Here is an 18,033-nt window from a genome sequence, read left to right on the forward strand (position 1 = left end):
CTCACCTGGGGCGGGGGGCGGGGAGGGGGGAACCGCCCCGAACCCAGGGGGCTGGCGGTCCTGGCCTGAGCGGTGTCGGGACGCTTCTGTCGGATCTACACTGCTGGTCTGTCGGAGTTCAGCCCGGGCTGGGCTGATTGCTGTTTCAGGGCGAGCTCTGCCATCATTTCAGGGGCAGATGGACGAGCTCACCGACCTGCTGGTGTATTAGGGATGAAGGAGGTGCGGATGGGTTTGGTTCGTTTCTTACCGGAAGCTAGTGTCCGTTTTCTGCAGGTGGCGGCACCTTCCTTCCACTGAGAGAGAGTGCCTCCTCACCTGCGCCCAGCACTTCGCCACTTGCTGTGGCTTTCTCATCGGTTTCCTTATTTGGATCTCACAACCCCGAGGCACCCGAGGTGGGAGGTTATTGAATAAGGAGAGTTGGTTCCTAAGCGGGCAGCACAAATCCTGCCGGAGGTGACATATGCGTGTCTCGGCTGAGGTGGAGCCTCCCCACCGAGCTGTCTGGGCTGGGCTGGTTGTTTATTTTAGTGGGCTTTAAATCTGGACAAGCATTTGTGAATGAGAAAATGTATTTTTCTTTACCTTGCCCTTTGTAAAAATATTAGTATGTCTCCAACTCCTGCTATTCCTGATGTGCAAGGTAGATGAGGTTAGTGTAAATTCATTTCAGAAGGGAGCGAGAGAAGCCAAACTTTACAGTGAGGCCAAATTCTGAAAGTGTCACGTCTCCAAGAGAACTTCTGCCTCAGAAGCATGGCTTTAAAAGTTGGAATCTTGCAGAAGTTACGTTTGCAGAGCATAACTTGGAAGGAAACATAAAGCCAAAAGCAGGAATGAGCATTTCGACTGGGTATTTATAAGGGAGTTTCACTTAACCTTGACTCCAGTCGTTCCAGCTTCATTGTGCCGCAGGCCACCAGTAAGATAATCAGTCTGTTGGGGTAAACTAAGAAAATTTCTTATTTTCACCATCCCATTTTAAATTTTTTTCTTTTTTTTTGAAGATTTTATTTATTTATTTGACAGAGAGACACAGCGAGAGAGGGAACACAAGCAGGCGGAGTGGGAGAGGGAGAAGCGGGCCTCCCGCGGAACAGGGAGCCCGACGCGGGGCTCGATCCCAGGACGCGGGGATCATGACCCGAGCCGGAGGCAGACGCTTAACGACTGAGCCACCCAGGCGCCCCCACCATCCCATTTTAATACGCCACTATAAATAATGTGAGGGTGACATGAATAATTCACATGATGTCACCATCTGTCTTCTTTTTTAATGTCACAAGATGAGGGAAAGCACCATTCTTTTTCTTGAGATTTGTTAGGACCGGACCAGGTGGTGTTAGGAGAGGGAGCTAACATTTAGAATGTCTGCTTATGTGAAAGCATGAACAGACTTAGGTCACAATTATTTATTGCTTTCTATTTAGAACAGTTCGCATACACTACTGTTATCTCCCTAATGACAGTGATAAAGCAGCACAAGTATTACAGGATCTGTACTTAGGTTTAAAACCTGTTTAATCGACTTGGGGAGAACTGGAAAATCAGGTCCTTTCTTTTTGGAGATGGCTGGGAGCAGTTCTTGCCACAAACCACCCTGTCTCTTGCCCTCAATAAGAGGGGTATGATGTGGGCGCCTGGGTGGCTCAGTTGGTTAAGCGACTGCCTTCGGCTCAGGTCATGATCCTGGAGTCCGGGGATCGAGTCCCGCATCGGGCTCCCTGCTCAGCAGGGACTCTGCTTCTCCTTCTGACCCTCCCCCCTCTCATGTGCTCTCTCTCTCTCATTCTCTCTTTCATAAATAAATAAAATCTTAAAAAAAAAAAAGAGGTGTATGATGTGATGAAAGAGATAGTAACATTTAAATAATATTTTGCATTGAATCGTTAAGACGCAGTGATAAGGAAAGGAAATTAGGCTGTTATCTTTAGTGTCCCACATCGGGGCCCAGTTTACCATTGTCAGGCAACTCCATTCATATTTCCCACTTTCTCAGCCATCTCTTCCATGTTGTTCTACCATTCAGAATAACACAGCCTAGACTTGGCTAATGTATATTCTTAGATACCTTCTAAGCATTAGCTTCGTTAGAAGGTTAGTTTCTCACGAGCTAGGACCGAAAGATTGAAGTCTTAACCCTTGCTCTTATGGAATAAACTTAGAAGTGATCAGGTTGAACGGTCTCTTGGCTGTGCTAGCTTACCTGTCACAGTCTAGAAAAAGGACAGCAATCACAGCAATAGCACTTTAGAGCATGTACGTTTAATCAGTAACCTCGTAACTTCAACTTCCATTGATTTATCGAATAACAAATAGGGAGACTTTACTTCCAATTTTTTTTGGCATCGTATTTTTCAGAGAAATGGAACCATGCACCATTTCTGCAAATTAATGTAGGCTGAGTACTTATTTAGAAACTGCTTATGCCAGGTTCTGTGCTCAGAGTGGGGGAGATAAATTGGACTTGGTGCTCGTCCTCAAGGAGCTTGCGGTCTGGTCAGGGAGCTAAGATGTGTACACAGAGTGGAAAGTGATAGGCAAAGGACAGGACTGAGTGACAGAGTCAGGAAAGCTTCCTGGAGGAGGGGACTTTGGATCTGGCCTCTGCAGGCTAGGTAGGATTTGGATAGGTAGGTATGCAGGGGATGTTGGGTGGAGGGACATCGAGGCAGTAGCAACACCATCATACAATGGCCAGGGGCCTGTTAATTACTATGGAATTGGAATGGCTGGTGAGAATTAAAAAGCCAAGGCCACCCGTGAAATATCTCAGCAGCAAAGAGCTCCTCAGAGGCATCTGTTAGCTGGGGCAGCAGGTAGATTTTTACAGTAACCTTCTGGAGATAATTGGTTAATTATCTGCCAAGGAAATCTCTTCAATGGTGAGGACTTGGGGCTAAAGAAAACTAGGGGAGCCTAAGGATCCATGGAGATTGGTACATTGTATAGGAGTGGCTTTATGATAATTTTAAAATCATTGAGATGGGGTCAAGGATGTTCACTACAGCATGATTTATATCTAGCAGTAAAATATTTGAAATAATCCTAATGTCTGTTACAGGGAAATTGTCAACTAAGTTTTAATACAGCTCCTTAATGTAATATAGTGAAGCCTTTTAGTTTTTTGACATATTTTGATATGTATTTTTTATCCTATTCTATTTTTTTAAAGATTTTATTTATTTATTTGTCAGAGAGAGAACACACAAGCAGGGGGAGCAGGCAGAGGGAGAAGCAAGCTCCCCACTGAGCAAGGAGCCCAATGTGGGACTTGATCCCAGGCCCCTGGGATCATCACCTGAGCTGAAGGCAGACACCCAACCAACTGAGCCACCCAGGCGTCCAGATACATATTTTTTTAAAGTAGGGTATGATACCGTGTAAGGTCAGATGCCTCTCTGATATTTCCCCACTTCCTTCACCTGACAACCCTGAGCCCCCACTCTCTTGCCCCATATTATATAATTTGCATAGGAAAAATGACTGGAAAGATAATATTGCCTTACGAAGTTAAGTATCTATTGAGTCCTTCCTATATGCAGGCATTGTGCTGAGTGCTAGGAATGTAGTGGGAGCAGAAATGGAGTTGGTATTTTTATGGCATGTGTGAGGCAGTGATAGGAGAGATGGTCGTGAATCAAATAATCACACAAACAAATGCATGGCCGTTTGAATATGTGAGTGCCATAAAGTAAAGGAAAAAGGATGCGGTGCTGAAAAGTGGGTTGAGGTTAGGGAAGGGGCAGTCAGTGAAGGACTGACATCACTGAGGAAGTGATGTTTGAGCTGAGGTTTATTTATTTTTTTAAGATTTATTTATTTGGGGGGGCGGGGACGGGCAGAGGGAGAGAATCTCCCTCTGAGGGAGAGGCAGAGGGCAGAGGGAGAGAATCTCAAGCAGACTCCCCGCTGAGCACGGAGCCTGGCAAAGCAGGGCTGGATCCCACAACCCATGAGATCATGACCTGAGCTGAAACCAAGAGTTGGATGCTTAACTGACCTAGCCACCCAGGTGCCCCTGAGCTGAGATTTAATGGGTGAATGGGTGCCAGCTGGATGAAAAGAGGGGAGAAGAGCATTTCTGGCAGGGAAATAGAATGTGCAAAGGCCCTGTGATTGGAGGGAGCGTGGAACTCAAAGACAGCCAGTAGGGCTGAGCTAGATTGTGAGGGGCAGAATAGTACAAGAAGGAAAACTTTGCCTTTTAATATTTCCATGTGATCATGTATTTCTTTTATAATAAGCGGTCATGTAAAATATTAGAACATCTGTGCAGGTAGCTCTTCTTTGCATCTCTTGTGGAGAGAGTCATATAAGAGATATGCAGTAAGGAAATAAGATTCATTTGAATTTGGAACCAGAGGTAGACTAATGTATTATTTATTAGCTCAATTTATAGGGCACTTTCCTTCCAGTGAATGCAGAAAAATATAGGTGTGCAGTTTATAGTTCAGTACCGAAAACAATCGGCAGCAGGACCCGCTGACAGTAACATCTTTCATGTCTGCACTTCCTTCGTTAAGTCTGGGACGAAGAAACTACAATAGCTAAAAATCTGGTTCTTGTAGATTGGGTTTTAGAGCTCATCATAGTCGTGTGAAATAAACTTCCCGCAGCAGGGCAATTTCAAGAGCTAAGAAGATTTTATTATTTTTGCTTTTAGGTTACAGGAGGCTCCAGTGGCATTGGAAAGTGTATTGCTATCGAGTGCTATAAACAAGGAGCGTTTATAACTCTGGTGGCACGAAATGAGGTAAGTCTTCTGGGTGTGTTGTTACTCCCTTACTCGGCTTTGGATTAGCCGTAGAGGCGGTGTGCGTGTCCTGGGATTCGGGAACCTGTGCGAGAAATGGCTCGTATCTCTGGTTCCAGGTGTGATTTTTGGACCACTGGTTATTTCTCATATTCGGGGCAAAGACTTCTTGGTTGAAATCAGGCCAGTTCCACAAATATTTATTTAGTTTCGACAGCTGTTAGGCAACATCAGAGGCACTGCAGGTGGAGATGGGAGAGGCCGCAGGGAGCCAGGGAGGGCGTCCACTTGCCCACAGGAGAAGGCAGAGCCGATGGCCGAGCTGATAGCCGAGTCCTGAAAGGCGTGCAGGTGTCTGTCTGTAATTTGCTTATTATCGAGATGATGCACATCTCTGATGAAACCCACACTCCACAGGGGAATCTTGCTCCTCCCCAGCACTGCAGCAAAACAGTGTTTTTCTGTGTCAAGTCAACACAAAGTCTGTTTTTCTTTTCTTTTCGTGCCCCCCCCCCCGCAGGGTCTGTTATTCTTGACAAAGTTGTTTCCACAGCCAAAGCAATGACACTGGATTCACACGAACAGTTGTGGGGTCCTCTGTCTCCAGGGAGGTGCAGTTGGGCGGGGAGGCCACCATGCCTGTGTTATGGGCCACCTGGCACTGTTCCGTGCCTGGCGTCATGCTTGGCTCCCAGCGGGTGCTCAAAACAGAGTTGCAGAATGAAGACATGAGGGCAGGGTTGATGGAAGGATGGGGACACCAGCGTGGCATCATTGCTTGGGGACTTTGGATTCACATATGCCAAAGGAGGGCAACAGTGGGGTGACCAACCACTCAGGTGGGGGTGCACAGCTGCCGTGGAGGGCCTCGGGGGGAAATGTTTAAATATTGGCACAGAATTAGGCTTTGATGTTCATGATTTCTTCTTAAAATCAAGAAAGGCAGAATTGCTACCTCCTCTCATTTGTGTCCTGACATCTCTAACAATGAATTTGCTTTGGCATCAAAGCCACTTGACGGGAAGGAAAACGTCACTTTATTTTGTTTGATTAAAGATTTTATTCATTTATTTTTGTGAGGGAGAGAGCACAAGTGGGGCAGAGGGGCGGAGGGAGAAGTAGACTCCCTGCCGAGCAGGGAGCCCGATCCGGCACTCCATCCCAGGACCCTGGGATCATGACCTGAGCCGAAGGCAGACGCTTAAGTGACTGAGCCACCCAGGTATCCAGAGAACATAACTTTAATAAAATGGCATTATGTGAAATTTAAACAGTGCTGATATTTGAAAGAAGATAGGTGAAAAGGAACCAGGGGTGGCCCCAAGTTTCAGGTGCTCAGAAGCTCTTTCTGTGGGTCCTTGCATTGCTAGACGTGAATGAGCAGATGAGCCTTCTGGCTTCCAGAAATTCTTTATTTTCTAATATAATTGTTTATTCCAATTTTGACAAGGCAAGTTGTGTTTGTCTATTAATAGAATATTATTTTATTATAGACACATCCACGTTCGGAACACCCACGTGTCTTTCCGAAAGATTCCCCTCCTTTTTTGTTCTTCTCTAGCTGTCCTGATGTTTTTAAATTACAACTTTTAGAACAAATTAAGAACTGTAAACTGATATATCTCTCTTCTTGAAAAATGAGTCAAGCAAACAAAATTGAGACCTTGGAAGAATCTCTCAGTTACAGGGTGGCTTTGCTTGTCTTAAGATTATTCTCGAAAGTAGCCAGGATTAGGTTTTCTCAATCTATCTAAAAGGTGATTTTTACTATATCTGCTTTTATGGGAGAGGAGGAAAATATTGGACAGTCTCTTACGAAAGCACTCTTGAAGTGGAATCACAAGAACCCTGAAGCATTGGGAAGCATTGCACGACCATGTGGTGGTTCTTGTTTTATGTCACAACTACATAATGTCAGATCAAAACATTTATTAGCAGTGAGATGGTGCCCATCAGCAATTAGTACTGTTAACTGGGATTTTGCAGTTCATTTATTTTTCTGTTATCTTTCAGAAAACCCTTGCTATCACTTAATCATAGCCGAGCATAACTTCACAGCTTCTTTCTTTCATAGACTGTGGCCCATAGCGATGCAATAAAGGTGCTGTCTTGCGTGTTTTCTAGACTTTAATAAATACTTACACAAATAATTGCTTTCTTGCCCCATTTAAACAAACAAGCAGACAAACAGACAATCACCAGAACTAATTGTGCTCTGTTGCTTTCAGGACAAGCTGCTGCAGGCAAAGAAAGAAATTGAAAAGCACTCTATTAATGATAAACAGGTATGATCAGTCTTCGTGATACATTTTCTGTACTAATCAGCACAGCTGTGTAAAGGAAAGTGTTATTTCAACTGTGAATAGTTCATGTAAAGCCTGTAGGATTTTCCTAATTAAAATACATATTAGACTGTTTTTTTAAAAAGGCAAAATCATTTAAATTGTCTGTGAGTTCAGGTTATTACCAAAAATGTACAGACTTTGACTTTCATGTACCAATGATCAAATAATGTTTTTCTAGAAGATGATTTTATTTCAGTTATTTATTTAAGGTAACTTCATACAAACACTTAAGGGGAATGGGGTACTAAATTTTTTGGGGGGGTTATGGCATTTTTGGATGACTAAAACGTTGTGTGTATACATATATGTATCTTTCAGTATAAAACATAATAACAAGTTACTATGACACTCATCACCGAGCTTAAGAAATGAGATTTACTAGGGCCCCTGAAACCCCCCTGGGAGCCCATATCAGCTGCCCATATCCTCCGGTCTCATTCCTAGAGGCAACCCTCAACCTGATTTTCATGTTGATTCGTCCTTTGCTTTTCTTTATAATTTGACTAGATGGTGCATGTGACCCTAAATAATATGCTGTTTATTTCTGCGTCTCTTTGAACTTTATGGCATCATTATTTTTTTTGTCAGCCTTCTCGAGGCATTCTTCACATACCATTCAACTCACCGATTTAAAGTGTACAGCTCAGTGGCGTTTGGCTTAGCCACAGAGTTGCTCAACCAGCACCAGAATCGGTTTTAGAACCTTTCTGTCATCCTGTAAAGAAAGTCTGGACCTTGTCACTCCCCACTTCCTCCCAACCCCCACAGCCCCAGGCAATCACTAATCTACTTTCTGTCTGTGTAGATTTGTAGGACATCATTCTTTAGGTATTTTTGTGCAACTTGATCTCTTCACTGGATACTGCTTTTGAGATTCCTCTGTGTTGCTGTGTAAAGTCATAGTTTATTCATTTTTTTACTGCTGGATAGCGTTTTCCTGGATATATATAGAAGACCTCTTGTTCATCAGTTCTACTGTTGGTGGATATTTCGTTTCCAGTTTTTTGGTTAGTTTTATTTCTTGCTGTTACGGAAGTTTTTCTCCATGTCTCTGCGCACACGTGCGAGAGTGGACGGTGCCTGGAAATGGAAGTGTGGAGAAATAGTTACAGCACACACGCATCTTCAGCTTCATCGAAATGGGTAAATGCCCACCAGTAGTGCTTGGGGCCTCTTGTTGCCCCACATCCTTACCAACACTTGGTATTGGCAGGCTTTCTGATTTTTGCTTTTCGGATGGGTTTTAAATGATATTTCACTGTAGTTTTTTTTTTTTAATTTTTTAATTATTTTTTTAAAAAGATTTTATTTATTTATTTGAGAGAGAGAGTGCCCGAGCACAGGGGGAGGAGTGGAGGGGGAGGGAGAGGGAAAGAATCTCAAGGAGACTCCATGCCAAGCAAGTGTGGAGCCCAGTGCAGGGCTCGATCCCACCACCCCAAGATCATGACCCAAGCCGAAAGCAAGAGTCAGACGCCTAACTGACTGAGCCACCCAGATTCCCCTCACTGTAGTTTTAATTGCCTCTTTTTCCCCTCCAAAATATGTTAGAGAGCTTTCCTTGTCATGAAAAATAAATCGGCCTGATTTTTTGTAACAGAGTCTCAGGTACCCACAGTGTACGCAGCCATTTCCCCGTGCGTGGGCTGTCGGCAGGTCTTCTGCTTTGGCGCTCTGTGTGCAGGTAGAGGTCCTCATCCACATCTCCTTGTGTACACATGTGAGGTTTTCTCCAGTACCTTGGCTTCTGTGCCCCCTTCTCTGAAGCCCGTGAACATTGGAAAACTGCCAGCTTGGCAAATCTCCCCATTTTTTTTTTTTTCGTATTCGTGTAAGTTCTGATAGAGAAAGAAGTATCCTGTAAAACCATGGAGCTCATGTGCTCCTGGCTGAAGGCCAGGCCTGCTGTCAGCACCATCTTGGTGCCCTGGACTTCTTCACCATGACTTCTGCCCCCACCTCCGCCGTCAGAAGGCTGTAGGTCATGCGGCGAGTTCCTGCCATCTGCATCGGGGAAGGGAAGATAGGCAGGGCTGGCCTGGGCCAGAGGGAGCTCGCTCCTTCTACCAGCACAGAAGGGGTTTGCTGCACAGCTTAGCACAAGCAGTCCCCCGTGGACACTTTTCCTGGTGGTTTGTGAACCCTTTTTTTAAAAATTTTACTTGTCTGTGGGATAGCTTTTATTTATAGTAAATGATCTAATACTGTATAAAAAGACTCATATAAAAATCCCGATCACAGGAATAAAACCCAAGGGCCGCTCCTCTGGAATATTCCAGGTTATTACATTTGTGAAGGGGGCCATTTCCTTTTCTTAGGAATTTAGATCATTCAGATAGGGTTCCTTCCTGCCTCAAATAAGACTTCCTGCCTGCCGCATCAGATTCTAAGGCAATCACCTCTCACGTCATGGCTTTATTCCCCACATCGTATCTTCTCAGAGCTGGAAGGGACCTTTGTCATCACTCGCTTCTGACACCCTTCCTGGAGCAGGTTCTGCCCAGCTAGTGAATGAAGGGGCAGCGTTGGAAGCCAGGCCTGCCAAGCCCGTGCCCGCTTCTTCCACCGCACTGCACCCCCTTTGACTTGCAGCCACACGTGGGCACGTGTGTGTATGTGGACGCGCCCTCCTGTGCACACTCATTCTATCTGCCCCTAGCTTGGCAGCCATTCTCCACCCAGAAGAACTCGTGGAAAGACGGAGAAGTCGTGAAATGCCTTTCTGCTTCTCTCCGCGACCCCTCCCCGCCCTTGGCACACAGAACATTCCAATGTCAGAGGTTAAGCTCTAGATTTGAAAACGTGATCCAAAAAGGGAAATTAAAACAATAGCTCATTGTTAGTCCCTGTTAGTATTCTGAACTGCTATTTTATAAATTTCTATCAAAGTAAGCACAGAAATACGTGCTTTTTTCCCCCCTCATTCCTTCTTCCCTTACTTCCCTTCTTCCTTTCCAAAGACTGAATGGAATTGTTATCCGTGGCTAGCACGGGCTGGGCTCTTCCTGCCATCTCTGTGCTCTGAACCCCTGGGCGTGGCCAGGTTTGGGCCGGGTGGGCTCTGCGGCTTGCTTTGCTGACCCCTGTGAGTGGCCAGTCTGTCCAGAGTCGGGGACCTCAAGCTCCCACAGGCCCCGATCGACCCTTGGCCTTGAAAGACCACCAGGCTCAGGCTCTGAGCCGGGACTCAAGCTAAGGTGGCTTTTGTGAGTAGGTATTGTTTGCTTATCTCTTTAGTCCACCTGACGCTATGGAGTCCCAGTAGGGCCATCAGAGCCCTGGGATTGCTCCAAGGGGAGTATTTTTTTAAGCTTATTTATTAGATTTATTGTTTTTATTTTTAACGACCTAAGATGTTAACAACTTAAGATACAATTTATGTACGCTTTATTTATTCCTTATGTAATTTATGCATTCTTTTTAACGCCCAGAGCTATAATTGATGTCTGGTAAACCACATCCATGTAAAGAGTACAGTTTGATGGCTTTTGACAGATATGTACATGTGTAAAAGCAGCACTGAAATCCAGACACAGAGCATGTCCCTGCTCCTAGAGTTCCACGTGCCTCCTTGCGGTCCAGGCCTCCCCCGACATCTGGCCGCACGTGATCTCAGACCTGCTCTCGGTCACTGGGGATTAGAGGCGTTCCAAGAGGAGCTTTTTACATTTCTTTTCCTTTCTATTTCCAGCTTTACTGAGGGATAACTGACAAAAATTGTATGTGCTTAAGGGGCACAGTGTGATGATTTGATCCACATTTCCGTTGTGAAACGCTCACCACCTCAAGTTGATTAATACACTCATCACCTCACACAGTTATTTTGTGTGTGTGTGTTGAGAACAGTTAAGATCTACTCCCTTAGTGGATTTCAAGTATGCAATATAGTATTCCTGTTGGTAGTCACCATGCTGTACACGAGACCCCCAGAACTTTTTTATTTTATGCCTGAAAATGTGTACTTTGACCAACATTTCTTAAGACATGTTTTTGCGTTTGCGCAGGAGAGTTTTCTGTGAAAACTGCCAAGAAAATTAGGCTCTGCAGTTGCACGGTCAGCAGATTTCCAACAATGCAATCTGTGCCTACAAAAGCAGACTTCCTAGCTTTTGGCAAGAATTGTCTTTACATTAAAAAAATTCTTTAAAAAATACTTTTAGACACCTGCGTGGCTTTGATCATTTTTTTTTTTTCTCTCTTCCTAACAGGTGGTGCTTTGTATATCAGTTGACGTATCTCAAGACTACAGCCAAGTAGAGAATGTCATAAAACAAGTAAGAGGTTGGGCTAACTGGAATTAATTCACTTGCCTTTCAGTTGGTTCTTCCCATTTTGGTGTGTGCCTTGGAACTGATAAATCATCTCTGTAGCCTTAATAGTTGTATAGACTTTATTTATTGCCATTGATTTGCTACAAAACTGATTCTCTTCTTTTTCTTAACGCCTGCTCTGATAAATTTTTCCAGGCACAGGAGAAACTGGGCCCAGTAGACATGCTTGTGAACTGTGCAGGAATGTCACTTTCGGGAAAATTTGAAGATCTTGAAGTTAGTACTTTTGAAGTAAGTAGCCATTTGCTTTTTTGCTCATTGGGCAACTCATATACTACAAGTAGAACAGAGCCACAGGGGAAGGCTTTGCAAACGAAACAGATAAAACACATTCAGATTTATAGAAGCTTTCTAAGGCTAGGGGAAGGTTGGACGAGGTTTTGGTTCCAGCACCATGACCATCCAACCTTAAGAGCTTAGACAAGTCTCTGGACCTTGGTTTCCCTAGCTGTAAAATGGGACATGCATCATGGTGACGATTCACCGAGGTCCTCTCTTCAAGAGAGCTCTCTGTAAGCCAAGAGATGCTGGATTTTCATCTCGATTGTCAGGGCTTTTAACAGTGGTAAACCAGAAAAGCTCAAGAGCAGACTCTTTGGAGTTCTGAAATCAAGACAAAAAGATAATGCATCCTATTTTGGTTTATATATATATATATTTTTTAAAGATTTATTTATTTGACAGAGAGAGACAGCGAGAGCAGGAACACAAGCAGGGGGAGTGGGAGAGGGAGAAGCAGGCTTCCCGCGGAGCAGGGAGCCTGATGCGGGGCTCGATCCCAGGACCCCGGGATCATGACCTGAGCCGAAGGCAGACGCTTAACGACTGAGCCACCCAGGCGCCCCTTGGTTTATATTTTTAAACAGGTTTGCCAGGGAGCGTCTCTTAGTAATTTCTGTCAGCTCTAAATAAATGGACATCAGATTTGCAATCCTTCTGAAGTACAAAACGGTTTTTTAGTTGACATGGTATCAACTCTTTTTTCCTTCATGCTCCATTAGCCTTCGTTGTAATAGTGGATTTTGCATGCTTTACTCTGCGAAGGTCGATTACATCCCCCTTTCGTGGAGGAGGGTGCTAGGGGAGTAATGAAGACACCCTGCTTCTGGCGGGCTGGGAGGGCGCTGTAAGCTCTGATTTAAAGTCCAGTCGGGAGCGTCCAAATGCAGCTGTAAGCAGAGGGGCGCCTTCTCTGGGACTCGAGTGTTTTAAGGCTCCTTTATCAACTCGGCATAAAAGGCGGTTGTCTTGGCCTGCATGCCTTGACCGTAAGTTATCAGAGGGAGATGTTGGAGATGATTTCAACAGCTGGGTTAAGAATCAGTTGGGGAAAATAGTTGTATCAGCCTAGGCGTGACCCAGTGAGGTGAGACGTCGGAGGTGGCCCGCGGAGTCAGGTGTGCGTGAGTGCATGTGGAAGGGTGTGAGCATGAGGGAGTGTGTGTGTGAATGAGTGTTTGCTTGTGTGTGTGTGCACGTGAGAGAGAGAGAGTGAGAGAGAGAGGCTAACAGAGGGGGACTCCGCAGACTCACCCTGACTGACTGTGCAGGGCAAACTCAAGGAATGGACCAGGAGGCCTGTATGGGGCAGGGGGGGCGGAGGATTAGGAGGACTGGGGGGTAAGGGGTCAGCTTCTGGAGCGATGTGGAGCGGAGCAGGGGCCAGAAGTCCTGGGGCCTCGAAGGCCACCATGGGGGAATTTGGCTTTTAGTCCAAAACCTCTGAAGGGGCTTCAGCTCAGTCGGGCGGCAGTGTGACCCGCGTTTCGGTGTTCAGAGGGTCTTCCTGCCTGCTGTGTCAGGGAGCTGTGTGGGAGGTGTCAGAGGGAGTCGGGCAGGAGGTGGTGATGCAGGGCGGTCGTGGGTAAACTCAGAGTCAGGGGCCGGAGGACGGAGACGGGCACAGCACTGAGCAGCTTGAGTGGCTGTTAGCGGCCGCTGGAAGCGGTCCTGCCCCAGCGAGAACCAGACTTCTAAAAAGAACGGACTGGTAACCCGAAGCCTGTTGTCTCTGTCCCAGGGACAGGGCCTCTTCCCGGCTGCCCTGCACGAGGTAGCGGGCCACCCTTCCCAGGAGGGGCGCGTCCCCCTCCCGGCCAGTACTTGCCCCTCTGCTCTCCCTCTTCTCTGTCTTGGTCCCCTGCGGTGTTCTGGTCAAGGCCTGGGATGTGCTCATCGTCCGGAAGTCCTGCTGGAACCCACACTGCTGGGTTTGATGCGTTTCCTGAAGAGAAGAGTTCATTTCCATGTAACATGAATTCTCTCTCATTTTTTTATTTGATTGTTTTGTTTTGTTTTGATTGTTTGTTTGTCTCCTTTGAACTTGACTGAGGCTCACAGAGTTCACATCACAGGGGTTCCCTGGACAGGATGGTTGAGTGTGTGGTTACAGCTCATGGCTGGAGGACCTCAGCACATGCCACGTGACTCCCCGGGGAGAGGCCTCTTGGATACTCGCGCCTGGTTCCTCTGGACTCTGCCCCAGGTGCCTTTTGCCCTTGCTGATTGTGCTTCGTGCCCTCTCACTGCCATAAGTCTGAATCACGGGTACGACAAGGTGCAGAGTCCGTGAGGCCATCCCAGGAATTACTGCAACTGGACGTGGTCTTCGGGAACGCCAGTGCACCTCTCCTAATTTTCCTGTATAATGGTTTTTCTTTTGGATTCTTGGAGCTGTATCCTGCTTTATCTACCTGTAGTTGTTAGTGATAATTATTTTCACTTTTTGATTGGGATGACCTTGACTCTAAAGATCCAGAGAGCTGACATCTTAACAATATCGAGTCTTTTAACCTTTGAATGTGGGATATATCTCCATTTATTTAAATTTTCTTTTGTTTCTCTCAGCAGTGTTTTGTAGTTTTCAGTGTATGGGTCTTGCACCTCATTTTTCTGCATTTCCTATTTTTTGATGCTGGTATAAATGGTATTTTTTATGTCAGTTTCTGAGTGTTCATTGCTAATGTAGAGAAATTCAGTTGATTTTTGTGTGTTGATCTCGCCGTCTTGCTAAAGTCCATTATTAATTCTGGTGCTCACTGGATTTTCTATATCCAAGATCATGTCATCTGCAACAGTTTTACTTTTTTCCATTCCCATCTGGGTACCCTTATTGTACTGGCGAGAACATCTAGTACAGAATAGAAGTGGTGAGAGCAGACATGCTTGTGGTGTTCCTGATCTTGGGAGAAAACATTTCTTTTTTTTTTTTTTTACCATTAAGTATGATGTTTGCTATAGTTCTGTTCTCTTTTGTTGTGTTTGGGTGGATGCCCTTTATCAAGTTGAGAAACTTCAATTCCTAGTTTGCTGAGAGGTTTTTTGTTTGTTTTTGGTTTTTTTTAGAGAGAACATGCACAGGTTGGGGGCGGGGAGGGGCAGAGAGAGAGAGGGAGAGGGAGAGAATCTTAAGCATGTTCCACGCCCAGTGTGGAGCCCAGCAGGAGGCTGGATCCCACGACCCTGAGATCATGACCTGAGCCAAAATCAAGAGTTGGACACTCAACCGACTAAGCCACCCAGGCGCCCCTGCTGAAAGGTTTTATAAGGAATGGAGGTTGAATTTTGTCAGGTGCTTTTTCTGCATCTATTGGGATGATCACAGAGTTCTTTTTTAGTTGATATGGTGAGTTACATTAATTAATTTCCAATGTTAAACCAGCCTTGCATTCCTGGGCTAGACCCCACTTGGCTATTAATCCTTTCTGTGTTCTTAAGGGACATTAGTTGGAATTTTCTTTTCTTATAATGTTATTTTCTGATTTTTGTGTAAAGGTAATGCTAGCCTTTTAGCACAGTAGGGGAGTATTCCCTCCTCTTCACTTTTGTGGAAGGATTTGTGTAGAATTGATAGTATCCTTCCTTAAATGTTGGCCAGAATTTACCAGGGAAGGCTGAGCTTATCTTTGTGGGAAGGTTTCTAACTTTAATTCAATGTCTTTAGTAGATGTGGGGCTACATTTGTATCTTTTTTTTTTTTAAAGATTTTATTTATTTATTTGAGAGAGAGAGAGAGGTAGAGAGAGAGAGAACCAGGTGGGGAAAGGGGCAGAGGGAGAGAATATCCAAGCAGACTCCTGCTGAGCGCAGAGCCCAGTGCAGGACTTGATCTCACTATCCATGAGATCAGGACCTGAGCCGAAACCAAGAGTCAGACGCTTAACAGACTGAGCCACCCAGGCGCCCCTACATTTGTATCTTCTTATCTATTTCTTTTTTGAGTGATCTTTGGTAGCTTGTGTCTTTCAAGGAATTTGTCCATTTCGTCTAAGTCATTGAATTGATTGGCATGGAGTTATTCGTTGTATGCTCTTAATCACCCCTTTAATATCTATAGAATTTGTAGTGATAACACCTCTCTCATTCTTGATATTGACAGTTTGTGTCCTTTATCTTTCCTGACCAGTGGGACTAGAGATTTATCACTTTTATGGATCTTCTCAGTAACCAGCTTTCGGTTTGTTTTTTTTTTAAATATATTTTTTAAGATTTTATTTATTTATTTGACAGAGAGAGACACAGCAAGAGAGGGAATACAAGCAGGGGGAGTGGGAGAGGGAGAAGCAGGCTTCCCGCTGAGCAGGGAGCCCGATGCGGGGCTCGATCCCAGGACCCCGGGATCATGATCTGAGCCGAAGGCAGACGCTTGACGACTGAGCCACCCAGGTGCCCCCCCAGCTTTTGGTTTTATTAACTTTCTGTTGTTTTTCTGTTTTCTATTTCATTTATTTCCTCTCTTATTTTTATTATTTCCTTTTTTCTGCATACTTCTGTTTTAATTCGCTCTTCTTTTCATAGTTCTCTCGGTGGAAGCTGAGGTCATCGATGTGAGAGTCTTCTTCTTCAAATGCGGGTGGTTGTGCTGTGAGTTTCCAGCTAAATGATGCTGAAGCAGCAGCCTACACATTCTGATATGTTGTGTTTTCACTTCATTTCAGTTACAAATATCTTATAATTTCTCTTTTCATTTCTGCTTTGACCCTTGGATTATCTAAAAGTGTGTTACTTAGTTTCTGAATACTTGAGAGATTTTCCAGAAATAATTTCCGTATCAATTTCCGATTTAGTTCCATTGTGGCCAGCACACATACTTTGTATGACTTGAATCCTTTAAAATTTGTTGAGACTTGCTTTTGGCCCAACATACAGCCTCTCCTGTGGCCGTTCCATGTGTGCTGGAAAGAACATGTATTCTGCTGTTTTGGGTAGAGTGTTCTGTCAGTGTCGATTAGGCCCAGTTGGCTGAGATGTTGGTCAAGCCTTCTGTGTCGTGACTGATTTTGTGTGCCCTTGTTCGATCAGTGACTGAAAGAGGGGTATTGAAATCTCGAATTATAATTGTGGATCTGTCTGACTAGGTTTTAAACAGACTTTTAGGAGCGTCTGGGTGGCTCAGTTAGTTAAGCATCCAACTCTTGATGTCAGCTCAGGTCGTGATCTCAAGATTCTGAGATCGAGCCCGCATCGGGCTCTGCGCTGGGTGTGGAGTCTGCTTGAGATTCTCTCTCTCCCTCTGCCTCTGCCCCTCCCCTGCTCCACTCATGCACCCCCGCATGCTCTCTCTAAAAAGGAAATAATATAAATAAATAAACAAACAAACAAACAAACAGACAGACAGACTTTTAGCTGATACACCTCTCTTTTAGGCCCATGCCTAGCCTCCTGCCCCCGGAGGTGCTTTTGGTGCTGTTCGAGCCTTTGGGGGTTCTCTGGTGCAGTCCTGCTTTTCAGTATCTCTGCTCCTTGCTTAGCATTCAGCTTTCTGCTAAGTTTGTTATCGGTCACCGTTCTGTTTTTCAGCTTCTAGAATGTTCTTGCTGTTATTTTCTTTCCTATTGTCTATGTTCCTGTAGGCTGTTGGCCTTTAAAAAAATATTATCTTTTTACTGAGATTTTAGTGGGATCTCTGAAGGGAGCTGAGGTTGACACTTGGGTTCAGTGTGCTATCTTTTTTCAGCACTTTTTTAGAGCATTTTTGTTATCAAAGAAATGTAGTGATATTAAAAGACATTTTGGGAAAAGTGGGAATCCCAGCATCCTAACACAATCACTTACAAATTTATTTATTTTTTTATTTGGGGGGGGAGGGGGGAGGGAGATGGAAAGGGAGAGAGAATCTCCAGCAGACTCCCTGCTGAGCGTGGAGCCTGTCATGGGCCTCGATCTCATGACCCATGAAATCACGACCTGAGCCAAAATCAGGAGTCAGACTCTCAACCAACTGCACCACCCAGGGGCCCCACTATCACTTACAGTTTTCTATAGTTGGTTTAGTGACTGTGCACATGTACTTTTATTTACTATTTGAATTAGTTACAGTCACGGTGTAACTATAGTGTTGTATGTCCTCTGTTTTTTTAAACTTGCGGAACAACTATTTCCTCCATCCTCCTGGTGTTTCTGGTCACCATCTCTAAAAGCCACGTAACAGGGGCGCCTGGGTGGCTCAGTCGTTAAGCATCTGCCTTCGGCTCAGGTCATGATCCCAGGGTCCTGGGATCGAGCCCCGCATCGGGCTCCCTGCTCCGTGGGAAGCCTGCTTCTCCCTCTCCCACTCCCCCTGCTTGTGCTCCCTCTCTCGCTGTGTCTCTCTCTGTCA

General features: G+C 45.1%; 1 protein-coding gene across 1 annotated transcript in view; it reads left to right on the forward strand.

The window, feature by feature from the left end:
- The first annotated feature begins 3,586 nt into the window (after positions 1-3,586).
- The window catches only part of KDSR (3-ketodihydrosphingosine reductase), a 36,343-nt gene continuing 21,896 nt past the window's right edge, over positions 3,587-18,033 (forward strand). Inside the window, exons 1-5 of the mRNA XM_021686243.2 lie at positions 3,587-3,595; positions 4,670-4,759; positions 6,988-7,044; positions 11,313-11,378; positions 11,571-11,666. Of these exons, the coding sequence (XP_021541918.1) occupies positions 3,587-3,595; positions 4,670-4,759; positions 6,988-7,044; positions 11,313-11,378; positions 11,571-11,666 (318 nt within the window). The remainder of the gene's footprint in view (positions 3,596-4,669; positions 4,760-6,987; positions 7,045-11,312; positions 11,379-11,570; positions 11,667-18,033) is intronic.

Source organism: Neomonachus schauinslandi, chromosome 14, assembly GCF_002201575.2.
Source record: "Neomonachus schauinslandi chromosome 14, ASM220157v2, whole genome shotgun sequence".
Classification (NCBI taxonomy): domain Eukaryota; kingdom Metazoa; phylum Chordata; class Mammalia; order Carnivora; family Phocidae; genus Neomonachus; species Neomonachus schauinslandi.